The sequence below is a fragment of the Engystomops pustulosus genome, chromosome 11 (genome assembly GCF_040894005.1).
Source record: "Engystomops pustulosus chromosome 11, aEngPut4.maternal, whole genome shotgun sequence".
In the NCBI taxonomy this organism is placed as follows: domain Eukaryota; kingdom Metazoa; phylum Chordata; class Amphibia; order Anura; family Leptodactylidae; genus Engystomops; species Engystomops pustulosus.
The window spans coordinates 7,383,268-7,410,046 of record NC_092421.1 but is presented as its reverse complement, the minus strand read 5'-3'; the positions used below and the strand labels follow the sequence as shown (position 1 = coordinate 7,410,046).

Here is a 26,779-nt window from a genome sequence, read left to right as displayed (position 1 = left end):
CAAAAATTTTGGGGTCTCTGTGACAATTGGATTTTAAAAATGTTGGATTCTCATAAGAACCAGGAGTAACAATAAATCTGCATTACAGACGCCTGTGATAACTGTTACAGCTGATCATTGTAGCCTAAGGGTAAAGTACAGGAAATTACCAACATCCAGAGGTCTGTCTGTAACTAGGGGTCGTATGTAAGTCGGGTGTTCTTAAGTAGGGGGACCGCCTGTATTTTATAATTGTAGTTCTATACAAAAAATTTTTAGCCCCAGTGACAATTGGAGTTTCAACATTTTTTGCTGTAACGGGACCAAGGATTATCAATAAAGCTTCATTACAGACTCCTTACAGCTGATCATTGCAGTCTGCGACTATAGTAACATCCAGAGAGGTCACCAGAGGTCACAGGGGGCAGAGGGGTCCGTCTGTAACTAGGGGTCGTCTGTAAGTCGGGTGTCCTTAAGTAGGAGACCGCCTGTACTTCATATAGCACTAAAGCTTCTTCTGGCCAATCACTGGTGACCGTTACCGACCGCATGTGTTTCAATGGAAATGCAAATGTGATCAGGCTGAGCCCCGCCCCCCGAGCATTTGCATTGCATTTCTAAACGCAAAGTAAACGCCCCATGTGACCGCACCCTAAACATTCAGATAAGACTTTTTTTTCCTCTTGAAAGTATCGTATGGGGATCGAGTATCATGATACTTTTCTGGGTATCGCACTCAAAATTCTGGTATTGGTACAACCCTAATTGTCCCCAGGATACAGGCAGATGATAGGGGGCCGTGTCTCACATAAAGTCTGGGGCAGCGGCACCCTCCGCCCCTTGTTGATGGCTAGGATTTACCTGGGAGGCGGAGAGCTACATAGCACGTGGCTCACGTTTCGACAACATCCATTACTGAAAGGGTTAACTCCTCCTCGGAACTTTCCAGTCACCTTTAAGAAATTAAAAACAGGAAAAATCAAGGATCCTGCAGTGAAGACAACGAGACCAAAGCGCAGGCGAGAAGTCCTGACCTGTTCATTCGTAGTGCGACCTCTGGAAACCAGGACAATGTGGAATCCTGTGAGACCGGCCACGGGGAAGAAAAACAGGCCGGCCACGCACATGACCGAAATACTGACAGCAGCTAAGGAAGGGCAGCACTGCTGGAGGAGAATCGGACATGGCGCAGCAGGGATCAGGGGATGAGAATCGGACATGGCGCAGCAGGGATCAGGGGAGGAGAAGCGGACATGGCGCAGCAGGGATCAGGGGAGGAGAATCGGACATGGCGCAGCAGGGATCCGGGGAGGAGAATCAGACATGGCGCAGCAGGGATGGGGGGGGGAATCAGACATGGCGCAGCAGGGATCAGGGGAGGAGAAGCGGACATGGCGCAGCAGGGATCAGGGGAGGAGAAGCGGACATGGCGCAGCAGGGATCAGGGGAGGAGAAGCGGACATGGCGCAGCAGGGATCAGGGGAGGAGAAGCGGACATGGCGCAGCAGGGATCAGGAGAGGAGAAGCGGACATGGCGCAGCAGGGATCAGGAGAGGAGAAGCGGACATGGCGCAGCAGGGATCAGGAGAGGAGAAGCGGACATGGCGCAGCAGGGATCAGGAGAGGAGAAGCGGACATGGCGCAGCAGGGATCAGGAGAGGAGAAGCGGACATGGCGCAGCAGGGATCAGGAGAGGAGAAGCGGACATGGCGCAGCAGGGATCAGGGGAGGAGAAGCGGACATGGCGCAGCAGGGATCAGGGGAGGAGAAGCGGACATGGCGCAGCAGGGATCAGGGGAGGAGAAGCGGACATGGCGCAGCAGGGATCAGGGGATGAGAAGCGGACATGGCGCAGCAGGGATCAGGGGATGAGAAGCGGACATGGCGCAGCAGGGATCAGGGGATGAGAAGCGGACATGGCGCAGCAGGGATCAGGGGATGAGAAGCGGACATGGCGCAGCAGGGATCAGGAGAGGAGAAGCGGACATGGCGCAGCAGGGATCAGGAGAGGAGAAGCGGACATGGCGCAGCAGGGATCAGGGGAGGAGAAGCGGACATGGCGCAGCAGGGATCAGGGGGGGGGAATCAGACATGGCGCAGCAGGGATGGGGGGGGGGAATCAGACATGGCGCAGCAGGGATGGGGGGGGGGAATCAGACATGGCGCAGCAGGGATGGGGGGGGGGGGAATCAGACATGGCGCAGCAGGGATGGGGGGGGGGGAATCAGACATGGCGCAGCAGGGATGGGGGGGGGGGAATCAGACATGGCGCAGCAGGGATGGGGGGGGGGGAATCAGACATGGCGCAGCAGGGATGGGGGGGGGGAATCAGACATGGCGCAGCAGGGATGGGGGGGGGGGAATCAGACATGGCGCAGCAGGGATGGGGGGGGGGAATCAGACATGGCGCAGCAGGGATCAGGGGAGGAGAAGCGGACATGGCGCAGCAGGGATCAGGGGAGGAGAAGCGGACATGGCGCAGCAGGGATCAGGAGAGGAGAAGCGGACATGGCGCAGCAGGGATCAGGAGAGGAGAAGCGGACATGGCGCAGCAGGGATCAGGAGAGGAGAAGCGGACATGGCGCAGCAGGGATCAGGAGAGGAGAAGCGGACATGGCGCAGCAGGGATCAGGAGAGGAGAAGCGGACATGGCGCAGCAGGGATCAGGGGAGGAGAAGCGGACATGGCGCAGCAGGGATCAGGGGAGGAGAAGCGGACATGGCGCAGCAGGGATCAGGGGAGGAGAAGCGGACATGGCGCAGCAGGGATCAGGGGATGAGAAGCGGACATGGCGCAGCAGGGATCAGGAGAGGAGAAGCGGACATGGCGCAGCAGGGATCAGGAGAGGAGAAGCGGACATGGCGCAGCAGGGATCAGAGGATGCGAATCGGACATGGCGCAGCAGGGATCAGGAGAGGAGAAGCGGACATGGCGCAGCAGGGATCAGGGGAGGAGAAGCGGACATGGCGCAGCAGGGATCAGGGGAGGAGAAGCGGACATGGCGCAGCAGGGATCAGGGGATGAGAAGCGGACATGGCGCAGCAGGGATCAGGAGAGGAGAAGCGGACATGGCGCAGCAGGGATCAGGGGATGAGAATCGGACATGGCGCAGCAGGGATGGGGGGGGGGGGGGAATCAGACATGGCGCAGCAGGGATGGGGAAGATAAGTGACCCTGTGGGTAGGGTTCAGCCTGGGATCATGTACTAGAAGGATACGTGACGGCTGCAGGGATGTCTCGGAGCTGGTCAGGATGTCCCAATGTGTAGAAAAGGCCACAGATGAAGACACTCATGATGTGCAACGTCAGAGACACCAGGAACAGGAAGAAGTAGCGGTAGTTCCGACGTCCAATGCAGTTATTTACCCACGGACAATGGTGGTCAAACTCCTGAAACGGGAAGAGATGAAACCCTCAGAGGAGGCGCCAGCAGCCATCATGTCATGGAGGACTGGAAGTGTGTAATGTATGACATGGGCAGCCATCATGTCATGGAGGACTGGAAGTGTGTAATGTATGACATGGGCAGCCATCGGAGCCACCACCAGGGGGAGATCACTGCATACAGATTATACACCACCACTAGGGGAGATCACTGCATACAGATTATACACCACCACTAGGGGGAGATCACTGCATACAGATTATACACCACCACTAGGAGGAGCTCACTACATACACATTATACACCACCACTAGGGGGAGATCACTACATACACATTATACACCACCACTAGGAGGAGATCACTACATACAGATTATACACCACCACTAGGAGGAGATCTCTACATACAGATTATACACCACCACTAGGGGGAGCTCACTACATACACATTATACACCACCACTAGGGGGAGCTCACTACATACACATTATACACCACCACTAGGGGGAGCTCACTACATACAGAATATACACCACCACTAGGAGGAGATCACTACATACACATTATACACCACCACTAGGAGGAGACTACTACATACAGATTATACACCACCACTAGGAGGAGATCACTACATACACATTATACACCACCACTAGGAGGAGACTACTACATACACATTATACACCACCACTAGGGGGAGATCACTACATACAGATTATACACCACCACTAGGGGGAGATCACTACATACACATTATACACCACCACTAGGAGGAGATCACTACATACACATTATACACCACCACTAGGGGGAGCTCACTACATACACATTATACACCACCACTAGGAGGAGATCACTACATACAGATTATACACCACCACTAGGAGGAGATCACTACATACAGATTATACACCACCACTAGGAGGAGATCACTACATACAGATTATACACCACCACTAGGAGGAGATCACTACATACAGATTATACACCACCACTAGGAGGAGATCACTACATACAGATTATACACCACCACTAGGAGGAGATCACTACATACACATTATACACCACCACTAGGGGGAGATCACTACATACAGATTATACACCACCACTAGGGGGAGATCACTACATACACATTATACACCACCACTAGGAGGAGATCACTACATACAGATTATACATCACCACTAGGAGGAGATCACTACATACACATTATACACCACCACTAGGAGGAGATCACTACATACAGATTATACACCACCACTAGGGGGAGATCACTACATACACATTATACACCACCACTAGGAGGAGATCACTACATACAGATTATACACCACCACTAGGAGGAGATCACTACATACAGATTATACACCACCACTAGGAGGAGATCACTACATACACATTATACACCACCACTAGGGGGAGATCACTACATACACATTATACACCACCACTAGGAGGAGATCACTACATACACATTATACACCACCACTAGGGGGAGATCACTACATACAGATTATACACCACCACTAGGAGGAGATCACTACATACAGATTATACACCACCACTAGGAGGAGATCACTACATACACATTATACACCACCACTAGGAGGAGATCACTACATACACATTATACACCACCACTAGGGGGAGATCACTACATACAGATTATACACCACCACTAGGGGGAGATCACTACATACACATTATACACCACCACTAGGGGGAGCTCACTACACACAGATTATACACCACCACTAGGGGAGCTCACTACATACACATTATACACCACCACTAGGGGGAGCTCACTACATACAGAATAGTTAGCTAACCACCCCTATACACAGCACTCACCTCAACACAGTTGTCACACACACTGCAGTGTGAACAGCGCGGCGGCCTGTAGAAGCGACATGTCGAGCACCACTTCATCCGAACCTGCACCCCTCTAACTTCCACCGTCTTGTATAAAGGAGCCCGGAAATCATCCTCCTTATCTTCATCCTCTTCAGCTGCGGAGTAGAAACACTTAGGTGGGTGCTCTCACCACCCATAGATACATCTAAGAGAAGCTTCGCTCTTACCTCGCGGGAATATTCCTGGATCCATAAAGGTGGCCATGCTGAAATTGGCCAAAACAAAGAGGAACATGATTGCATTATAAGTTGGAAGCGCAGGGGACACCTCCACGTTGAGCCAGGGGCACCTGGGAAGACAATATGGGGAGTTACAGGACAGCCTTAAATATGTGCCCCATCCAGGCCGGGCTATGCTCTCCTGGGCTGTACGTGGCTCTTCCACCCTGTGAGTCACCCAGCGCTGTAGACACAGGGAGGGGGGTCTCATAAAACTGCACCAGGTACAAAGACAGAAATGTCACCTGTGTGATACCTGCATCATGTCACACACAGGAACTGCAGCTACAGCTCCCACTCACAACAAGCAGTCTTACATGAGATATACACTCACCGGCCACTTTATTAGGTCCACCATGCTAGTAACGGGTTGGACCCCCTTTTGCCTTCAGAACTGCCTCAATTCTTCGTGGCATAGATACAACAAGGTGCTGGAAGCTCCTCAGAGATTTTGCTCCATATTGACATGATGGCATCACACAGTTGCCGCAGATTTGTCGGCTGCACATCCATGATGCGAATCTCCCGTTCCACCACATCCCAAAGATGCTCTATTGGATTGAGATCTGGTGACTGTGGAGCCATTTGTGTCCAGTGACCTCATTGTCATGTTCAAGAAACCAGTCTGAGATGCTTCCAGCTTTATGACATGGTGCATTATCCTGCTGAAAGTAGCCATCAGATGTTACAGGGTACATTGTGCTCATAAAGGGATGGACATGGGCAGCAACAATACTCAGGTAGGCTGTGGCGTTACCAAGGGGCCCAAAGACACCATGACACCACCACCACCAGCCTGACCCGCTGATACAAGGCAGGATGGATCCATGACACCACCACCAGCCTGAGCCGCTGATACAAGGCAGGATGGATCCATGACACCACCACCACCAGCCTGACCCGCTGATACAAGGCAGGATGGATCCATGACACCACCAGCCTGAGCCGCTGATACAAGGCAGGATGGATCCATGACACCACCACCACCAGCCTGACCCGCTGATACAAGGCAGGATGGATCCATGACACCACCACCACCAGCCTGAGCCGCTGATACAAGGCAGGATGGATCCATGACACCACCAGCACCAGCCTGAGCCGCTGATACAAGGCAGGATGGATCCATGACACCACCACCACCAGCCTGACCCGCTGATACAAGGCAGGATGGATCCATGACACCACCACCACCAGCCTGAGCCGCTGATACAAGGCAGGATGGATCCATGACACCACCACCAGCCTGAACCGCTGATACAAGGCAGGATGGATCCATGCTTTCATGTTGTTGACGCCAAATTCTGACCCTACCATCCGAATGTCGCAGCAGAAATCAGACCAGGCAACGTTTTTCCAATCTTCTACTGTCCAATTTCCATGAGCTTGTGCAAATTGTAGCCTCAGTTTCCTGTTCTTAGCTGAAAGGAGTGGCACCCGGTGTGGTCTTCTGCTGCTGTAGCCCATCTGCCTCAAAGTTGGACGTACTGTGCGTTCAGAGATGCTCTTCTGCCTACCTTGGTTGTAACGGGTGGCGATTTGAGTCACTGTTGCCTTTCTATCAGCTCGAACCAGTCTGCCCATTCTCCTCTGACCTCTGGCATCAACAAGGCATTTCCGCCCACAGAACTGCCGCTCACTGGATGTTTTTTCTTTTTCGGACCTTTCTCTGTAAACCCTAGAGATGGTTGTGCGTGAAAATCCCAGTAGATCAGCAGTTTCTGAAATACTCAGACCAGCCCTTCTGGCACCAACAACCATGCCACGTTCAAAGGCCTCAAATCACCTTTCTCCCCCATACTGATGCTCAGGAGAACTGCAGGAGATTGTCTTGACCATGTCTACATGCCTAAATGCACTGAGTTGCCGCCATGTGATTGGCTGATTAGAAATTAAGTGTTAACGAGCAGTTGGACAGGTGCACCTAATAAAGTGGCCGGTGAGCATGTACACACACACACTCTTCTACCCATCACATTTGGCCATCTCATACACATAGAAACGACAGCTGCATCTCCCCCCTACTCCCATCTCTAAATGTGTGCGAGACCGCTTGCTATATGGAGTGGGGAGATGCAGCTGCAGTTTTTCTATGTGTTCTAACATAAACAGAAAACTCAGCTGCATCTCCCTCCCCCTCCCCCGCATTCGGTCTCACACACAGAAATGGGAGGAGGGGGGGGGGGGATGCAGCTGCAGCATGGAGATGGACACACACACAGACGCACACACCTCCCTCTTCCACTCTCACAATATGCAGCCATACATGCAGAGAAACTTCAGCTGCATCTCCACAAACATACTTCATCTCCCTCCTATTACACCATGGAGACACACACACACAGAGCATGTCGCTCCTCCCCTCTCGCAGCATGAAGTCTCACACACAGAGAAACTGCAGCTGCAAGTCGCTCCTCCCCTCTCGCAGCATGAAGTCTCACACACAGAGGAACTGCAGCTGCATGTCGCTCCTCCCCTCTCGCAGCATGAAGTCTCACACACAGAGGAACTGCAGCTGCATGTCGCTCCTCCCCTCTCGCAGCATGAAGTCACACACAGAGGAATTGCAGCTGGACATCAGATCTGACCAGATGACAAGGTTACAATGACCGGTTTATCAGATTTTGTATGCAGAGTGAGAGGGATGATGCAGAACATTTTAGGTGACCGCTCCACCTTCCAGGTTCATGCCATATTCACTGTAGTACATCTATTTTTTGTATTGCACATTACGACTAATTAACTTTTGTTCATGTTTAACAAATATACTCGAGTATTAGAGTTTTTCAGCACAAAATTCGGCTTTTACTCGAGTCTAATTAGCATTGTAATCACCTTTCCAAGGCCCCCATCGGCCTCTTCTTGCTTCCGATGCTCTGGTGCCTCTTCCGGTCCTTCCACTCCTCATCGGCTCCCCTCGCGATGGCAACAGACAATGACGTTGGCAAGTGGCTGCCGTCACTGTGTGTGCCGGCAGAGCACGAAGGCCTGAAGAGGAGCCGAAGAAGACCAAAGGACCTGAAGAGGATTCTAAGCAAGGGGGGCGAGTAAGACTTTTTTGGTCTCTGTGACAATTGGATTTAAAAAATGTTGGGTTGTCATAAGAACCAGGAGTAACAATAAATCTTCATTACAGACGCCTGTGATACCTGTTATAGCTGATTATTGCAGCCTAAGGATAAAGTACAGGAAATTACCAATATCCAGAGGTCCGTTTGTAACTAGGGGTCGTCTGTAAGTCGGTTGTTCTTAAGTAGGGGAACACCTGGACAGTGTTTATTTTTTTTTAATTAAAAGCTGGGCATACTTGGGGCAGGGCCGGCAGGCCGCACACTACAGGGGGGGGGGGGGGGGCGGGTGCGTTAGGCCGCACACTACGGGGGGGGGGGGGGGGGAAACGGCCGCACACTACGGGAGGGGGGGGCCGGCACGCCGCACACTACAGGGTGGGGGGGGGGGGCGGCAGGCTATATACTGGGGGGGAAGGTGCTTGCTATATACTATGGGTCTGGCAGGTTATATACCGGGGAGGCTGTGACCAATGCATTTCCCACCCTTGGCTTATTCTCAAGTCAATTGGTTTTCCCAGTTTTTGTATTAAAATTAGGGGCCCCGGCTTATACAAGAGTACATACAGTAGTATCTTTATTAGTTGACCAATTTGCTTGGGTCTAGATTTTCTATATTTATTACCATTTTTACATAAAGTGTCCATATTTATTACATTATGTAAAATATCACTGCGGTTTTTAAATATCCTTATTGCGATGCTACTATTACTATTTATTGTCATACAGCGTTTTATATGTTTAATTCTGTTTTTAGTTATCATTGTTATTGCTATTTTTTAATCTATTCTCCGGGCCCAAGCAGCGTTTTTTTGAGTGGTCACATGACCAGATGATTAGTGGCAGGTCACTGGGATTTCTTTTTGTTTTTCCGCGGTCGTCAGGCGGCGATGGATATATCATGAGGTTCAGACTGGTGTAATCTCTTTAGATGGTTTGTATATACTAAGTAATCCCCAAATCTGGGGCAGAATTAAAGGGACAGATGGGGGCGTCACACAGATGACTAGATTGAGGATAAAGGAAGAGACAGGACAAGAAGCAGGTAGGAATAATAAATATATGTAGAAAAGGAAATGTTATAGTAACACCCCCCTCATAGTATAACAATGACATATACAGGATAGCCTCCCATCAAAGACTTACGTGAAAGTGAAGAACAGCGTGGTAGATCCCACCAGGAACACGGTGGCTGCAGTCACAGGGATGTACTTGCTGGGTTTGAAGGACTTGACAGTTCCTGCAGGCATGGTGAGGATGGGAGGATGGACCTGGGGGGTGCAGCATATCCCCACACGGCACTCCGAGGCAAAAGGAGAAATATAGACTGGAAGCAGGACACGGGGGCACTACACAGAGGTTACTAGAGGTGCCCCCACATGGCTAGGAACTCGGGGTCACTAATAGTGAAAGCCTCCCCTCCTCCAAATCTCCAGAGTGAGGGGAGCATACAATGTCTTGCAGCCCTTTGCCCCCTCCCCTTATTAGTCCGTCTCCCTCCTTGCAGTAATCCCTTGGTAATCCATGTGGCTGATGACACTGGGAGGCGGGGGATCAGGCCGTGTCCGAGCTGCGCTCCGAGATTAATTCACAACCTGGAAAGAGATAGGAAAGACATAGTAAACCAAGCCCCGATACACATGACACATACACCGCTGCTGCACCCAGACACCCCACACATACTCCACCGCTGCACCCAGACACCCCGCACATACACCACTGCAGCTGCACCCAGACACCCCACACATACACCGCTGCAGCTGCACCCAGACACCCCGCACATACACCGCTGCAGCTGCACCCAGACACCCCGCACATACACCGCTGCAGCTGCACCCAGACACCCCGCACATACACCGCTGCAGCTGCACCCAGACACCCCGCACATACACCGCTGCAGCTGCACCCAGACACCCGGCACATACACCGCTGCTGCTGCATCCAGACACCCCGCACATACACCATTCCAGCTGCACCCAGACACCCCGCACATACACCACTGCTGCAGCCGCACCCAGACACCCCGCACATACACCGCTGCAGCCGCACCCAGACACCCCGCACATACACCGCTGCTGCATCCAGACACCCCGCACATACACCACTGCTGCTGCTATACCCAGACACCCCGCACATACACCACTGCTGCTGCTATACCCAGACACCCCTTACATACCGTACTACTATACCCATACACCCCACACATACAGTACTGCTATACCACACACACATACGGTACGTCTACACCCAACACAATGCATACATCACAGTACAGTCACAGTTATCACTTCTAACCTTACATATGTGTATTGGATCATGACTAAGAGTTGAGCAACACAGTTAGTGCAAGTACCTACACTGTGCCAGAGGAGCATACCCAGCGCTGTGCCCAGGCATGTTTATCCCCTTTCAAATGCAGGTTTTTGAGTAGTGTAAAGAATAGAACATTCCGAGAGATAGAACCTTCTGTATTTCTGCAGGACTTGCTGCATTTCTCAAAGACAACTGAAACAGTACATGACAGTGGTTCTCATCCTTTCTAATGCTGTGACCCCGCACCATGAATAAAACTACTATAATACTGCCCCCTGTGTACAAGAATATAACTACTATAATACTGCCCCCTATGTACAAGAATATAACTACTATAATACTGCCCCCTATGTACAAGAATATAACTACTATAATACTGCCCCCTATGTACATGAATATAACTACTATAATACTGCCCCCTATGTACAAGAATATAACTACTATAATACTGCCCCCTATGTACAAGAATATAACTACTATAATACTGCCCCCCATGTACAGGAATATAACTACTATAATACTGCCCCCCATGTACAGGAATATAACTACTATAATACTGCCCCCCATGTACAGGAATATAACTACTATAATACTGCCCCCCATGTACAGGAATATAACTACTATAATACTGCCCCCCATGTACAAGAATATAACTACTATAATACTGCCCCCCATGTACAAGAATATAACTACTATAATACTGCCCCCCATGTACAGGAATATAACTACTATAATACTGCCCCTATGTACAAGAATATAACTACTATAATACTGTCCCCCTATGTACATGAATATAACTACTATAATACTGCCCCTATGTACAAGAATATAACTACTATAATACTGCCCCCTATGTACATGAATATAACTACTATAATACTGCCCCCCATGTACAGGAATATAACTACTATAATACTGCCCCCCATGTACAGGAATATAACTACTATAATACTGCCCCCCATGTACAGGAATATAACTACTATAATACTGCCCCCCATGTACAGGAATATAACTACTATAATACTGCCTCTATGTACAAGAATATAACTACTATAATACTGCCCCCTATGTACAGGAATATAACTACTATAATACTGCCTCTATGTACAAGAATATAACTACTATAATACTGCTCCCTATGTACAGGAATATAACTACTATAATACTGCCCCCTATGTACAGGAATATAACTACTATAATACTGCCCCTATGTACAGGAATATAACTACTATAATACTGCCCCCCATGTACAAGAATATAACTACTATAATACTGCCCCCTATGTACAGGGATATAACTACTATAATACTGCCCCCTATGTACAGGAATATAACTACTATAATACTGCCTCTATGTACAAGAATATAACTACTATAATACTGCCCCCTATGTACAAGAATATAACTACTATAATACTGCCCCCTATGTACAAGAATATAACTACTATAATACTGCCCCCTATGTACAGGAATATAACTACTATAATACTGCCCCCTATGTACAAGAATATAACTACTATAATACTGCCCCCTATGTACAAGAATATAACTACTATAATACTGCCCCTATGTACAAGAATATAACTACTATAATACTGCCCCCTATGTGCAGGAATATAACTACTATAATACTGCCCCCTATGTACAAGAATATAACTACTATAATACTGCTCCCTATGTACAGGAATATAACTACTATAATACTGCCTCTATGTACAGGAATATAACTACTATAATACTGCCCCCTATGTACAAGAATATAACTACTATAATACTGCCCCCTATGTACAGGAATATAACTACTATAATACTGCCCCCTATGTACAAGAATATAACTACTATAATACTGCCCCTATGTACAAGAATATAACTACTATAATACTGCCCCTATGTACAAGAATATAACTACTATAATACTGCCCCCTATGTACAGGAATATAACTACTATAATACTGCCTCTATGTACAGGAATATAACTACTATAATACTGCCTCTATGTACAAGAATATAACTACTATAATACTGCCCCCTATGTACAAGAATATAACTACTATAATACTGCCCCCTATGTACAGGAATATAACTACTATAATACTGCCCCCTATGTACAAGAATATAACTACTATAATACTGCCCCCTATGTACAGGAATATAACTACTATAATACTGCCCCCTATGTACAGGAATATAACTACTATAATACTGCCCCCTATGAACAAGAATATAACTACTATAATACTGCCTCTATGTACAAGAATATAACTACTATAATACTGCCCCCTATGTACAAGAATATAACTACTATAATACTGCCCTCTATGTACAAGAATACAACTACTATAATACTGCCCCCTATGTACAAGAATATAACTGCTATAATACTGCCCCTATTTACAGGAATATAACTACTATAATACCGCCCCCTATGTGCAGGAATATAACTACTATAATACTGCCCCCTATGTACAAGAATATAACTACTATAATACTGCCCCCTATGTACAGGAATATAACTACTATAATACTGCCCCCTATGTACAGGAATATAACTACTATAATACTGCCCCCTATGTACAGGAATATATCTACTATAATACTGCCCCCTATGTACAAGAATATAACTACTATAATACTGCTCCCTATGTACAGGAATATAACTACTATAATACTGCCCCCTATGTACAGGGATATAGCTACTATAATAATATAATGTAACTACAGGTCTAGTCCTCCATCCTTGTCCCCCTCCTCACTGTCAGCAGCCCTGCTGTATGTGATTGAGAAGCCGGAGGGTCATGTGAAGATTACATCATGACAGGTCCTTTAGCCGGCAGCTGTATTTCTGAATGGAAGCTGCTATAGCGACCCCTACAGTAAGGTCTTGAATGAGGTCCCACATCAACTAGTGTGTACATAATGGCCACTTGTTTTAGAGCGTTTTTGATGCTATTCTAGGCAAAAGCACAATAATATCGCGGCTCCGATGGCTTTAGGCCGCCCCGCCCATAGACCTCATCAGGAGGCCCATGGCCATTGCACTATGGGGGAAATCTTGTTGACTTTCAGGAGACACGGCAGCGAGTGAGGAGGATACAGACACGTCTTCTGGGTACAGATTTCCAGAATATGTCGTCTACAATACTTACACGGAACCGATTGGTGACATCCCCCCAGGTGACTGACCAACCACGCCGGGTAACAGAGGTGCCCGCACCCACCGGCCAACCACGCCAGGTAACAGAGGTGCCCGCACCCACCGGCCAACCACGCCAGGTAACAGAGGTGCCCGCACCCACCGGCCAACCACGCCGGGTGACAGCCCCAGCGGCCAACCACGCCGGGTGACAGAGGTGCCCGCACCCACCGGCCAACCACGCCGGGTAACAGAGGTGCCCGCACCCACAGGCCAACCACGCCAGGTGACAGCCCTACCGGCCAACCACGCCAGGTGACTGGCCAACCACGCCAGGTGACAGCCCTACCGGCCAACCACGCCAGGTGACAGCCCTACCGGCCAACCACGCCAGGTGACAGCCCTACCGGCCAACCACGCCAGGTGACAGCCCTACCGGCCAACCACGCCAGGTGACAGCCCTACCGGCCAACCACGCCAGGTGACAGCCCTACCGGCCAACCACGCCAGGTGACAGCCCTACCGGCCAACCACGCCAGGTGACAGCCCTACCGGCCAACCACGCCAGGTGACAGCCCTACCGGCCAACCACGCCAGGTGACAGCCCTACCGGCCAACCACGCCAGGTGACAGCCCTACCGGCCAACCACGCCAGGTGACAGCCCTACCGGCCAACCACGCCAGGTGACAGCCCTACCGGCCAACCACGCCAGGTGACAGCCCTACCGGCCAACCACGCCAGGTGACAGCCCTACCGGCCAACCACGCCAGGTGACAGCCCTACCGGCCAACCACGCCAGGTGACAGCCCTACCGGCCAACCACGCCAGGTGACAGCCCTACCGGCCAACCACGCCAGGTGACAGCCCTACCGGCCAACCACACCAGGTGACCGGCCAACCACGCCGGGTAACAGAGGTACCAGCACCCACAGGCCAACCAGCCAACCACGCCAGGTGACAGCTCTCCCGGCCAACCACGCTGGGTAACAGAGGTACCAGCACCCACAGGCCAACCACGCCAGGTGACAGCTCTACCGGCCAACCACGCCAGGTGACAGCCCTACCGGCCAACCACGCCAGGTGACAGCCCTACCGGCCAACCACGCCAGGTGACAGCCCTACCGGCCAACCACGCCAGGTGACAGCCCTACCGGCCAACCACGTCAGGTGACAGCCCTACCGGCCAACCACGCCAGGTGACCGGCCAACCACACCAGGTGACAGAGGTACCGGCACCCACAGCTCTACCAGCCGACCACGCCAGGCGACAGCTCTCCTGGGCATCCTGTGTCATGATGTGGGTCAGCACTGTGGTTGGCTGCTATGGCTGCTCCAGGTGCTGGGCACAGGTAGGTATGTGACAGGCAGCCTGGACACCGGCACCTATGGTAGGTGTCAGCCTCCTCCTTGGCAGTACATAGAGCTAGGCGCAGGTGTCCCGCAGTGACTGCAGGCAGTAGTCGGGACGGTGACACCCGCCTCTGATTCGCCAAGTGGCCCGGATTGCGCTTTCTTATTCCTACCTGGCAATCGAGGGGCGGAGATGTCGTTCTCAGGCCCCTCCTACACACTATCGGGAGAATCTATCGCGATATGTTGCGGTCAGTCTCCTTCCCTGTCGCCTCCGGTGGCTCGCGTTTCCTCAGGACTTCACTCAACTAGCACTCGGGCCTAATCATCGCTGATTGGTCGTTACCGGGAATGACGTCAATGGCGGCAGCGTTCACCTAGCCTTCTGATTGGCTGAGGGCTTCGCCCTGCCAAGTCCGGGAGCTCTAGTTATTTCCTTATGAGAAGCTGGCCTGTGATTGGTGGAGGCCGAGAATGTTATTTACTAGAGGGCGAGGAGGCCGCAGCAGGCACGGCAGGCGCGCTACAGGCTCTGACAAAATGGCCGACAGAGGGCGACTTCCGGGAGCGGTACATAAACCTTCCCGTCCATCCTCGGGGACACGTCCATTGTCGCTAGTAATGAGCCAGTCATGGATTGTGTTCCATGTCCTGCTGACGTTAACCCCTTGGATTTCATACGTTTTTCCATTTTCGCAACATTTTCATATTCCCTTTTTTTTTTCATTGTTTTTTGTCTTTGTTTTTTGTTTTTTTTACCTTTTATTTTTTTGGGTCTGTAGGATCATGGAGAAAACACATTTGCAGAGGCTTTTATCACGTTTTAATATATCTACATAAATCTAACACCCAGAACTCTTTCATACAGGTGGTACAGACTTGTGCTCGGTGTCTTTTTTATGGGACGAGCTGAGGTTTCCATTGATAAGGGCTTCTTTACTATGAGAAGTGTCAATCTGTGGAGTAGCTGGTCACAGCAGGGACAGCAGAGAGCTCAGGCGCTGGTCATAGCAGAGAGCTCAGGCGCTGGTCACAGCAGGGACAGCAGAGAGCTCAGGCGCTGGTCACAGCAGGGACAGCAGAGCTCAGGCGCTGGTCACAGCAGGGACAGCAGAGAGCTCAGGTGCTGGTCACAGCAGGGACAGCAGAGAGCTCAGGCGCTGGTCACAGCAGGGACAGCAGAGAGCTCAGGCGCTGGTCACAGCAGGGACAGCAGAGAGCTCAGGCGCTGGTCACAGCAGGGACAGCAGAGAGCTCAGGCACCGGTCACAGCAGGGACAGCAGAGAGCTCAGGCGCCGGTCACAGCAGGGACAGCAGAGAGCTCAGGCGCCGGTCACAGCAGGGACAGCAGAGAGCTCGGGCGCTGGTCACAGCAGGGACAGCAGAGAGCTCAGGCGCTGGTCACAGCGGGGACAGCAGAGAGCTCAGGCGCTGGTCACAGCAGGGACAGCAGAGAGCTCAGGTGCTGGTCACAGCAGGGACAGCAGAGAGCTCAGGCGCTGGTCACAGCAGGGACAGCAGAGAGCTCAGGCGCTGGTCACAGCAGGGACAGCAGAGAGCTCAGGCACCGGTCACAGCAGGGACAGCAGAGAGCTCAGGCACCGGTCACAGCAGGGACAGCAGAGAGCTCAGGCGCCGGTCACAGCAGGGACAGCAGAGAGCTCAGGCGCCGGTCACAGCAGGGACAGCAGAGAGCTCAGGCGCCGGTCACAGCAGGGACAGCAGAGAGCTCAGGCGCCGGTCACAGCAGGGACAGCAGAGAGCTCAGGCGCTGGTCACAGCAGAGAGCTCAGGCGCTGGTCACAGCAGGGACAGCAGAGAGCTCAGGCGCCGGTCACAGCAGGGACAGCAGAGAGCTCAGGCGCCGGTCACAGCAGGGACAGCAGAGAGCTCAGGCGCCGGTCACAGCAGGGACAGCAGAGAGCTCAGGCGCCGGTCACAGCAGGGACAGCAGAGAGCTCAGGCGCCGGTCACAGCAGGGACAGCAGAGAGCTCAGGCGCCGGTCACAGCAGGGACAGCAGAGAGCTCAGGCGCTGGTCACAGCAGGGACAGCAGAGAGCTCAGGCGCTGGTCACAGCAGGGACAGCAGAGAGCTCAGACGCTGGTCACAGCAGGGACAGCAGAGAGCTCAGGCGCTGGTCACAGCAGGGACAGCAGAGAGCTCAGGCGCTGGTCACAGCAGGGACAGCAGAGAGCTCAGGCGCTGGTCACAGCAGGGACAGCAGAGAGCTCAGGCGCTGGTCACAGCAGGGACAGCAGAGAGCTCAGGCGCTGGTCACAGCAGGGACAGCAGAGAGCTCAGGCGCTGGTCACAGCAGGGACAGCAGAGAGCTCAGGCGCTGGTCACAGCAGGGACAGCAGAGAGCTCAGGCGCTGGTCACAGCAGGGACAGCAGAGAGCTCAGGCGCTGGTCACAGCAGGGACAGCAGAGAGCTCAGGCGCTGGTCACAGCAGGGACAGCAGAGAGAAGGGTCTAGATGCCTTTTTACACCTAAATAACATTGATGGTTCTGTTATATAGAATTGTTTCCCCTAAATCCCTTCCTCCTCCAATCCCTTCCCTGGTTGGACAAGTGTCTTTAACCGTATAACCTATGTAACTATGATAAACTATGATATTATTATGGGGACTTTTTCCATTCACTTTTTATCCAGATGTTCACAGAAGGAGAAATGACGAGATTCTGATATTTTGACCTATATTTTCCTGTTACTGCACGCTCTGTATGGGATAGTAGTTTTTCTATTTTGATAGAGGGTTTTGGGACAAATTATGTGAAATGAATGCTGAGTCCTCCCCCCCCCCCCCCTAGGGGGGTTGGTGTGAATATAAGGATTGGGCACTGCCCTCTCTAGGTGCGTCCAAGGCATTCGATTCAGTAGAATGGTCGTACCTGTTAGCAGTCTTGGAAAGATTTGGGTTCGGGCCTAAGTTCCTCAAGTGGGTGTCTATACTGTACAGCTCCCTCATTGCAAAGGTGCTGGTGAATGGTCTGCTCTTCCCCACCTTTCGCCTCCATAGAGGTACCAGGCAGAGGTGCCTCCTTTCACCGGTTCGTAATTGCAATGCAAACTATTGTCCCCTCTAGAGCCTGCAGATATCCCAGTGCCCGGACGGTTTGCGCTCAGCTAGACTTTTTGTTCACCTCTTTTATTTGGGGGAGTGGTCGCGCAAAACTCCATCTGTCAACTTTGTGGCGGCCCAAAGTACATGCAGGGGCAGCTCTGCCTCTTCATAGTCTGGCCAGGCAGGTCTGGTCTCATGCACTGGGAACTCTCGTTCAGGTCCCCCTCTGGTCCCACCCAGGGTTGCTTTATCTGCAAGATGGTTCATACTGGCCTAGTGAATATTTCTCAAGTCTTTGGGAAGGATGGAGAGGCTCTCTCTGTGGAGGCAATTAGATCCTCTTTTGATGTTGCAGATAGGGAAATGTATCGTTGTCTACAGCTGTATCACGCTTTTTTGGCTCAGTTCCTTCAGCTAGAGACGACTTTCTAATAATAATAATTCTTCATATACTGCACACACATTACGCAGCTCTCTTTCCCACTCATAGGGGTTCTGCACTCTCAAGGTCCTAGAGGTCTGGTGTCTTATCTATACCCACCTGTTTCGGAGCCGATGGGAGGCTCTCATACCCTCACTATCGGATGAAGCCTGGGGCGGCAGCCCAGGAGTCTTACACCTCGGTATCACCGGCAGCCAATAATAAGTTGATTCAGTGTTTATCATCCATCGATGCTGTCAGACGGACCAAGCTGCCGGCCCTACGCCTATTGGGAATTAAAAGGGAGGATGACTGGTCCCATTATGAAGCTATTTTTCTGAAGGAAGCTCTGTATCTGGCCCATAAGGCCATTGCTATACGCTGGATGGCTGATCGATCACCTACTGTCTCAGTGGAACAAACTGGTTAATTTGACTACCATACGAGAACATAGTTTACAAACACTGTGGCTGCCCGGATAAGTTGCGGAGAGTGTGGGTCTCCACATACCCTATATTATGTCCGTAGTCTCAGAGTCTCTCACCCCTTTTCAATGAGTGGTAACATGATTATTATATCTTGATATAACATAATGGTAACTGAGTGACAGACACCCTCCCTGTACCCCTCTGCCCATTGCTGACAGGAAGGACTTCCCAATTTACAGGGGAAAGACGGCTGAGTACCGCATTGCCTAACCCTAGTTACTGCTTTTACTGTATTGATCGCCCACCACTTGACCAGGATGGTTATTGTTTTATCTATAAGTTGGGATGGGAGTTTGAAGGTTGTTGCTTTTATGCAGAGTTGTCCACAAATGGCGAATAATTACATTATGATGGATGTTGTTATTTCTGATGTACCTCAACTAATGTTCTTTGTTGCATGATGCTGTTCTGTTTCATTCATCTCTCAATAAAGCGCTTAAAAAAATAAATGAACCTGTCATAAGGTCACACATTTTCTCCCAATGACAGGTTCCCATAGCGTTTTTAATACTGTTTTCCTACGTACTTTTATAATTACCATTCATGGTTCTATTCTCTTATAAGTTGATACAAGTTTATTTGGCTCCCAGCCAGCAAACTGCATCAAGTCATGGGGGCATTGGGGTGTCTGGTATCGTCATCTCCTCTTTGCTAGAGCTTCTGGCCTCCTGAAGATGTGAGCTGCTTGGAGCACAGGGTCAGCTAATGGCTGCATGAGGAGGGGGCAGGAAGGAAGAACAGAGAGCAGATAATGATGAGGATTGCTGCCTTGCACAGACACCCCCGTTACTCAATGCAGTTTGCTGGAAGGGAGTTATGTAAACTTTTATATACTTTTCAAAGTGAGTGGAATCAGTAATGTTTATAAAATCAGATTGGGAAATAGTATTAACAAGGCCGTGGGGACCGCTCCTTAGGTGATAATGTGTGTCCTATGAAAGCAGAATGTATGTTAAAGAGGTTCCCTCAAGTTTCAGAGTTATCCTCTGTCCATAGATATGTATAAGGGTTTTGGTCCTCTCTCTTCTGCTTTAGGTTATGGAGAGCTGCCCCTTTTTTACTCTTGAATGAAGGAATGCCTCCATGATGAACAGGTTGATGTTGGTGTGCCATAAACACGGCGCGTTCTACATTTATGTCAAGCTGTTCTGCTTTTGTCTCTGCCCATAAAAATGAATTGTCAGAAGCATGGAGGATGCAGGTGGCAAAGGAAATCTACCATCACAGTCTAGCATGAGAACACGTAGATCCAGGTCCATTGAGAAAACTCCTAAGCCCCGGAAGAAGCCTGAAGAGGCGAAACCTGGGTCGGGCAAGGCGATTGGCTTCTCTGTTTTAAGGATCTGATACTTTTTAATATTCTTTTGTGAGTATACAAAATAAATAGTTTGTACCCTTTATCCTGGCATTTTACACCATCTGTCCACTATCTCCAACGCAGGGACGAACCTCGGACACGAGAGTGGGACGGGGTGCATACTTCGGTCCAGTAAGTGGAGACTGGGAGAGGAACGTTGAACCTAGACCTTTATCCCTAACCCAACAAAGAGGGGCGGCGAGATTCCTTATTGCCGAATGTGAATAAGAGCCTGTTATGGAGTAAAGCACTGACATTTTTTTTTTTTTTTTAATTCTTGGCCTTTTTGGGAGTTTGCCTAGTCAGTAGCTCCTCTGGCTTTATAAACGCTTTGTTCCAGGCACCAAATAAATTCTTAGAAGAAACTCCTAAGGCTAAATTCACACAACCGTGTTGGGTCGTATATACATCCCCTATAGGCCAGCAATGATCGTACCGCTCTGTACCCAGGGAAAAGATAGGACATGCCCCATCATTCAGTGCCACGTATCCCTGTGGAGCCCCTCCCCAGCGGAACAACCGTATGACCGCATATGTTAGTGTGAATGTAGCCTAAAGCTGCTCTCAGTTCTGGACGCACTACCAAGAGTCAAAACTTTTATTTATTTTTTATATTTGTGGAGGGTGTATTGTTCAGGTCTGTACCAGATGAGTATTGTGACCCTACATTTATATTTTTATACATGAATATATATATTCAACACCATCTTTCACAGTCCTTACTGCCGTATGTTAGGAACGATCAAACCCTCTAGCGCTTAAGTACTTTATGGGACTGAAAAGTCAATTTCATATAAATATTTTTTTAAATAAAAAGTACAAATTATGTAGAAAGATAAATAAACAAGTCATTAACATGTTAAAATTCCCAATCTATCAAACTATAAAAACTATTATTCCCGGCAGAGAAGTCTGGAAATCCCTTGGAAAATGGTGTCCAAATGGCTTTTCCACTTTTCTCATTGCATAAAAATTCTAATAAAAACTGAAGAATAGGTCATGGGAATGAGACCACAAAAAAGTGACACCTTCCACAGGTCCGAACACTAAAGTATGAAACGGTTACTGACTCCAGAATATGACGACACAATTTTTTTTTTCTACTAAATATTTACAAACCAAAACCTACATAAACTTTAGTATCACTGATCACACTGACACAAAGAACAAAGGGGGGGGGGGAGAGGGGGGGTGCTGATGGTGCACAAAGTGAAAGTCATAAAAACAAAGAAAATGGTGCAAATGCGTTTTTTTTCAGCATTTTCACCACACGTGAAATTTGTTCAAAGCTTTCCAGTACGAGCAGACCCCCCTAGGGTTCAAGGTGGTATAACAATACAGAAAAAGATCAAAGTAAAATCCAGTTATTCTCGGCTGTGAACCCCCATAACAGAAAAAAAATGTCCCAAAAGTCTGATTTACCACTTTGCCGATTTGCATCACATAACATTTCTAATGACAAGTGATCAAGAAGTTGGACAGTCACCAAGATGGTAACAATGAAAGTGTGAAAAAGTTATAAGCATCAGAAAATGGCAGAAAAAAACCCCAAAAAAACCTATATAAATTTGGTATCTCCACGATCATGCTGACCCAAAGAATGGGGGGGGGGGGACACATTTGGAGCGCACAGTGAAAGCAGTAAAAACAAGGCCCAAAATAAAACGGCACAAATGTGTTTTTTTACCACTTCCTAGTACACAGGATGGAAACTTAAAGGACAATTTGCTGTGCAGAAAAATTACGTTTTAAATGTTGTTTTTTTTTGGGGGGGGGACCGTAAAACGGAAACACAAAAATGGAAAAGGGCCGCGGGATCAAGGGGTCATAAGCTGGTAGGAAGACTGTGGGCTCCGGTATAGACAGTGCGGGAGGACTCCTGGAATAAGAGGTAGAACATCAGCCCTGGGACAGGAAGAGGGTGACAACAGATATAAAATATTCATTTGTAAAACCTTCCCCATGTCCATTGTCTGATCACTCTGTATTAATTTAAATATCTGCGCTGTTTTTTGCGGATCGTTTTCTCGTACCTGTATTTGCGGGTAACTTGGCTCCCTATTTTGTGTAATGGATTATACTCATTGCTGTTTTCCCCATGTGCGGTGTTTGTGTGACTTTACTCTCACATCCTGTGTCGACTGCCTTCTCATTGAAGTCGATGGGGGAGATTTATCAGAAGTGTCTGAGAGCAGAACTGTTCTAGTTGCCCAATCCAACCAATCAGAGCTCAGCTTTCATTTTATAAGCAGTTGTGGGGATGTGAAAGCTGAGCTCTGATTGGATGAAATGGGCAACTAGAACAGTTCAGCTCTCAGACACTTCTGATAAATCTCTCAAGCGTTTGGGGACTTCATTCAGGTTTTTGCATGCACCAAAATAACACAACAAGCGACGGCTTTCCCCAACATTGATCTTTTATTACGAGTCAGTGATATAAATGGATGTGCTGCTCCGGCGCCAGTCCTCGGCATGGGTAGCGCACGGCTCGGCTGAATGATTGATCTGCACTGCGAACGTAAACTGAAGAGGAATTTACAAGCGGTGATGTGGTGCATCTAGACGGAAAGGACTCCAACGCGGTGAAGATTGCTTCTCCATGGCAGGACGGCCTTAGAGGGGGGGTAACAGGTCCTATGCATTCTGTAGGAGGCATCTATGGTGCATTCATTCTCACAACCAGAGCAACGCACTTCCACCCTGACCAACCCAGAATTAAAAAAATAAATAACTTGCATGTCCACACTCAACATGGCTGCCGCCATCTAACTAGCTGCGTCCTGAGAGGAATTTTTGTTTCACATGAGCCCAACTTCCACCCCTTACTGCCACCGCGGACTGTTCTGCGGATGAGCCTCCAAGCACCACAGGGGGCACATGCATCAAGAAGCTGGGCATCCACCCTCAGGCCAGAGCACCCGACCCCTGCACATCGAGGGTGCTACATACATACCCGCTCAGACTCTACAACATAACGTGTCGTCTCCCGGATGTACACGCCTCACCCCTAATGCTCCCAAGAGCTAGAAATCCACTCCGTCACACACACAAAATAAATCTTACGCTTCTCCAGACTCTGCAAGAGTGGATGCACCAACACCTCAACAGCGCAGGCAATAGACAATACAAAAAGAAGAAAGAAGTGGCTACAAGCAGCGCCGCCCTTTGGTTTACTGGCAAACAGAGGCAAAGATGTCAACGTGTGAATAAAACTCTTACAATTTAAAAAAAAAAAAAATCTTTAAAATAAGTAAAATATGTAAGAGATTCTAGAGAGTAAATGAGACAAAAAAAAACATGAGCAGCACCAGCAAAGAAACAGGGGAAAAAAATGAAAAATAAAAATTTCAAGACAATCAGGACCAAAGTGACCTTTTCTGAAAAAGTCGGAGCGCTAAGCCCCTCCCCCTCCCCCTCCCCCTTATCCCGTCCTCACACAATGGAAATAAAAATACAATACATATTTATGGCAGCTTCTCAAAAACCCTCCAGCACTTAAGTGTTCAAAATTACAGCACAAAATAAAAAAATAAAAATGAAACTACAATTTTGATAACCATCACAGGCCTGGCAGGGAGTGCGTTGAATTTTTTTTTTCCCCCTCCCCCCCCCCCCCCCCGTGTATGTGGTTCCACCCCAGGTCAACATCTCAGAACTTGCCACCCCCTCTCCCACGACTGCGGTGCGGGTCCGAGGGCGTCTGGTAGCTAAGGGGTTAATAATATTTACTCTACAATAATAGACGTTGCTTCTGGTTGCCATCGATGTGTGCTACCCCCTAGAGGTCCCTCTACACCTCTCCCTCCCATCTGAATCATCGGCAGCAGCCCAGGGTCCCGGCGGTGGTCTCCAGGCTGCTGTCTGTGTCTGAGGGCAGCGTCGGATCTGTGGACATGGAGGAAGCGTCGGCCGATGAGGAGGAGGTTTGAGGCTGGGAGCCATCAGTCACTGCTGCACCTGTGCTATGAGAAAACACACAGGGGAGTGAGCTGCAGTAAATGTCCTCACACCACCCTCCGTTATTCTCCAATAAAGATTCATAAATGAAACCAACCTAAAGGGGCCGGCTGCCCCCGGATGACGCCGTTCCTTGCTCTGTCCTCCCAATCCAGAACTTCCTTGTATATTAATTCTGGAAGACAATAAGATATGATAATGGCAGCGAGGACAGGTGAGAACACTAGGGGCTGCAGCAGTTTCCCAGCGAGTTACCTTTCCATTCTTCTATTGTATGTTCTCTTTCATCCAGCTGCTTGTCTGGGATCTTTGGTGGAGGCTGTTTAAGAAAGAGGAGAATCAGAATAAATCAAAAGACATAAAACTAAAAAAGACTAAATGGCATCTGCAGCAGTTAATGTGCAACAGTCAAATGGGGTCACATAGCTCCCAACTGTCCGAGATTAGGGGGGTCACTATACGAGGGGAGACTGAGGAGGAGGGCAGGAGGCGGCCACTATACGAGGGGGAGACGGAGGAGGAGGGCAGGAGGCGGCCACTATACGAGGGGGAGACGGAGGAGGAGGGCAGGAGGCGGCCACTATACGAGGGGGAGACGGAGGAGGAGGGCAGGAGGCGGCCACTATACGAGGGGGAGACGGAGGAGGAGGGCAGGAGGCGGCCACTATACGAGGGGGAGACTGAGGAGGAGGGCAGGAGGCGGCCACTATACGAGGGGGAGACGGAGGAGGAGGGCAGGAGGCGGCCACTATACGAGGGGGAGACGGAGGAGGAGGGCAGGAGGCGGCCACTATACGAGGGGGAGACGGAGGAGGAGGGCAGGAGGCGGCCACTATACGAGGGGGAGACGGAGGAGGAGGGCAGGAGGCGGCCACTATACGAGGGGGAGACGGAGGAGGAGGGCAGGAGGCGGCCACTATACGAGGGGGAGACGGAGGAGGAGGGCAGGAGGCGGCCACTATACGAGGGGGAGACGGAGGAGGAGGGCAGGAGGCGGCCACTATACGAGGGGGAGACGGAGGAGGAGGGCAGGAGGCGGCCACTATACGAGGGGGAGACGGAGGAGGAGGGCAGGAGGCGGCCGCTATACGAGGGGGAGACTGAGGAGGAGGGCAGGAGGCGGCCACTATACGAGGGGAGACGGAGGAGGGCAGGAGGCGGCCACTATACGAGGGGAGACGGAGGAGGGCAGGAGGCGGCCACTATACGAGGGGAGACGGAGGAGGGCAGGAGGCGGCCACTATACGAGGGGAGACGGAGGAGGGCAGGAGGCGGCCACTATACGAGGGGAGACGGAGGAGGGCAGGAGGCGGCCACTATACGAGGGGAGACGGAGGAGGGCAGGAGGCGGCCACTATACGAGGGGAGACGGAGGAGGGCAGGAGGCGGCCACTATACGTGGGGAGAGGGAGGAGGGCAGGAGGCGGCCACTATACGAGGGGAGAGGGAGGAGGGCAGGAGGCGGGCACTATACGAGGGGGAGACGGAGGAGGACAGGAGGCGGCCACTATATGAGGGGGGATAGAGGAGGACCGGAGGCCACTTTGGGGGCAATTGAGGTTGATATTATATTATGGTGGTGGGGGTGTCAAGGGGTGTGGTTTATGTAAAGGGGGATGGGCTTTTGTTCCTCTTTCTCTAGCCCAAAAGTTGGGAGAGAAGGGCACATCCGGGATTAAAGGGGGTTTTCCAGCAGTTCTATGAAACTCTCTCCACTACACAGAGAAGGGAAGTGTTGTTCTCGCTTCTTTTGGAAAGGTCTCCCTTTCATGATGGAGTAGCTAGACCCTAGCAAGATGTAATAGCTAGGAAACCCCCTTAAAGGGATAGCATCACTTTTTTTTCACAAATACAGTTAGTGACAGTTAGTTCTACGGGAATCGGTCTCCCCTCTTTTCGCTAAAAATAGTTTATCCTCACATCCTCATAAAATAATCTTTATGTTATCTTATCTAGCATCAGAGGGTGTGTGTCCTGCTTGGCCAGACCATCCCAACTCTTTCCCATGCCATACGCCTCCTCCTCACCATTCAGTAATTTGTGTCATGTGACCAGAGTCAGTTCATCTAAGGTCCTGTACCCACTAACATTTGCAATATCTACCCCATGTATGTATCTGATCTCATGAAA

At 50.1% G+C, this 26,779-nt stretch overlaps 2 protein-coding genes and 1 long non-coding RNA gene across 6 annotated transcripts in view; 1 reads left to right on the top strand and 2 right to left on the bottom strand.

The window, feature by feature from the left end:
* Window positions 1-15,748, bottom strand: part of ZDHHC5 (zDHHC palmitoyltransferase 5) — a 35,738-nt gene extending 19,990 nt beyond the window's left edge. Inside the window, exons 1-7 of one of the 2 annotated variants that reach the window (XM_072130980.1) lie at window positions 15,531-15,748; window positions 9,708-10,156; window positions 5,446-5,567; window positions 5,216-5,373; window positions 3,197-3,369; window positions 1,014-1,116; window positions 841-932 (exon numbers count right to left, since the gene is read on the bottom strand). In XM_072130980.1, coding sequence (XP_071987081.1) covers window positions 841-932; window positions 1,014-1,116; window positions 3,197-3,369; window positions 5,216-5,373; window positions 5,446-5,567; window positions 9,708-9,811 — 752 coding nt within the window. In that variant the 5' untranslated portion in view covers window positions 9,812-10,156; window positions 15,531-15,748. The remainder of the gene's footprint in view (window positions 1-840; window positions 933-1,013; window positions 1,117-3,196; window positions 3,370-5,215; window positions 5,374-5,445; window positions 5,568-9,707; window positions 10,157-15,530) is intronic. The other variant, XM_072130981.1, reaches the window with a different exon arrangement.
* Window positions 9,515-21,027, top strand: LOC140106508 (uncharacterized). The gene is made up of 3 exons (XR_011850793.1): window positions 9,515-9,606; window positions 20,371-20,701; window positions 20,777-21,027. It is a non-coding gene; the product is annotated as an uncharacterized lncRNA (long non-coding RNA).
* A 2,064-nt stretch (window positions 21,028-23,091) lies between these two features.
* Window positions 23,092-26,779, bottom strand: part of MAPK8 (mitogen-activated protein kinase 8) — a 49,459-nt gene continuing 45,771 nt past the window's right edge. For 2 of the 3 annotated variants that reach the window (XM_072130133.1, XM_072130132.1), the window contains exons 10-12: window positions 24,905-24,968; window positions 24,747-24,824; window positions 23,092-24,649 (exon numbers count right to left, since the gene is read on the bottom strand). In XM_072130133.1, the coding sequence (XP_071986234.1) occupies window positions 24,507-24,649; window positions 24,747-24,824; window positions 24,905-24,968 (285 nt within the window). In that variant the 3' untranslated portion in view covers window positions 23,092-24,506. Of the gene's footprint in view, window positions 24,655-24,746; window positions 24,825-24,904; window positions 24,969-26,779 lie in introns of all 3 variants that reach the window. The other variant, XM_072130134.1, reaches the window with a different exon arrangement.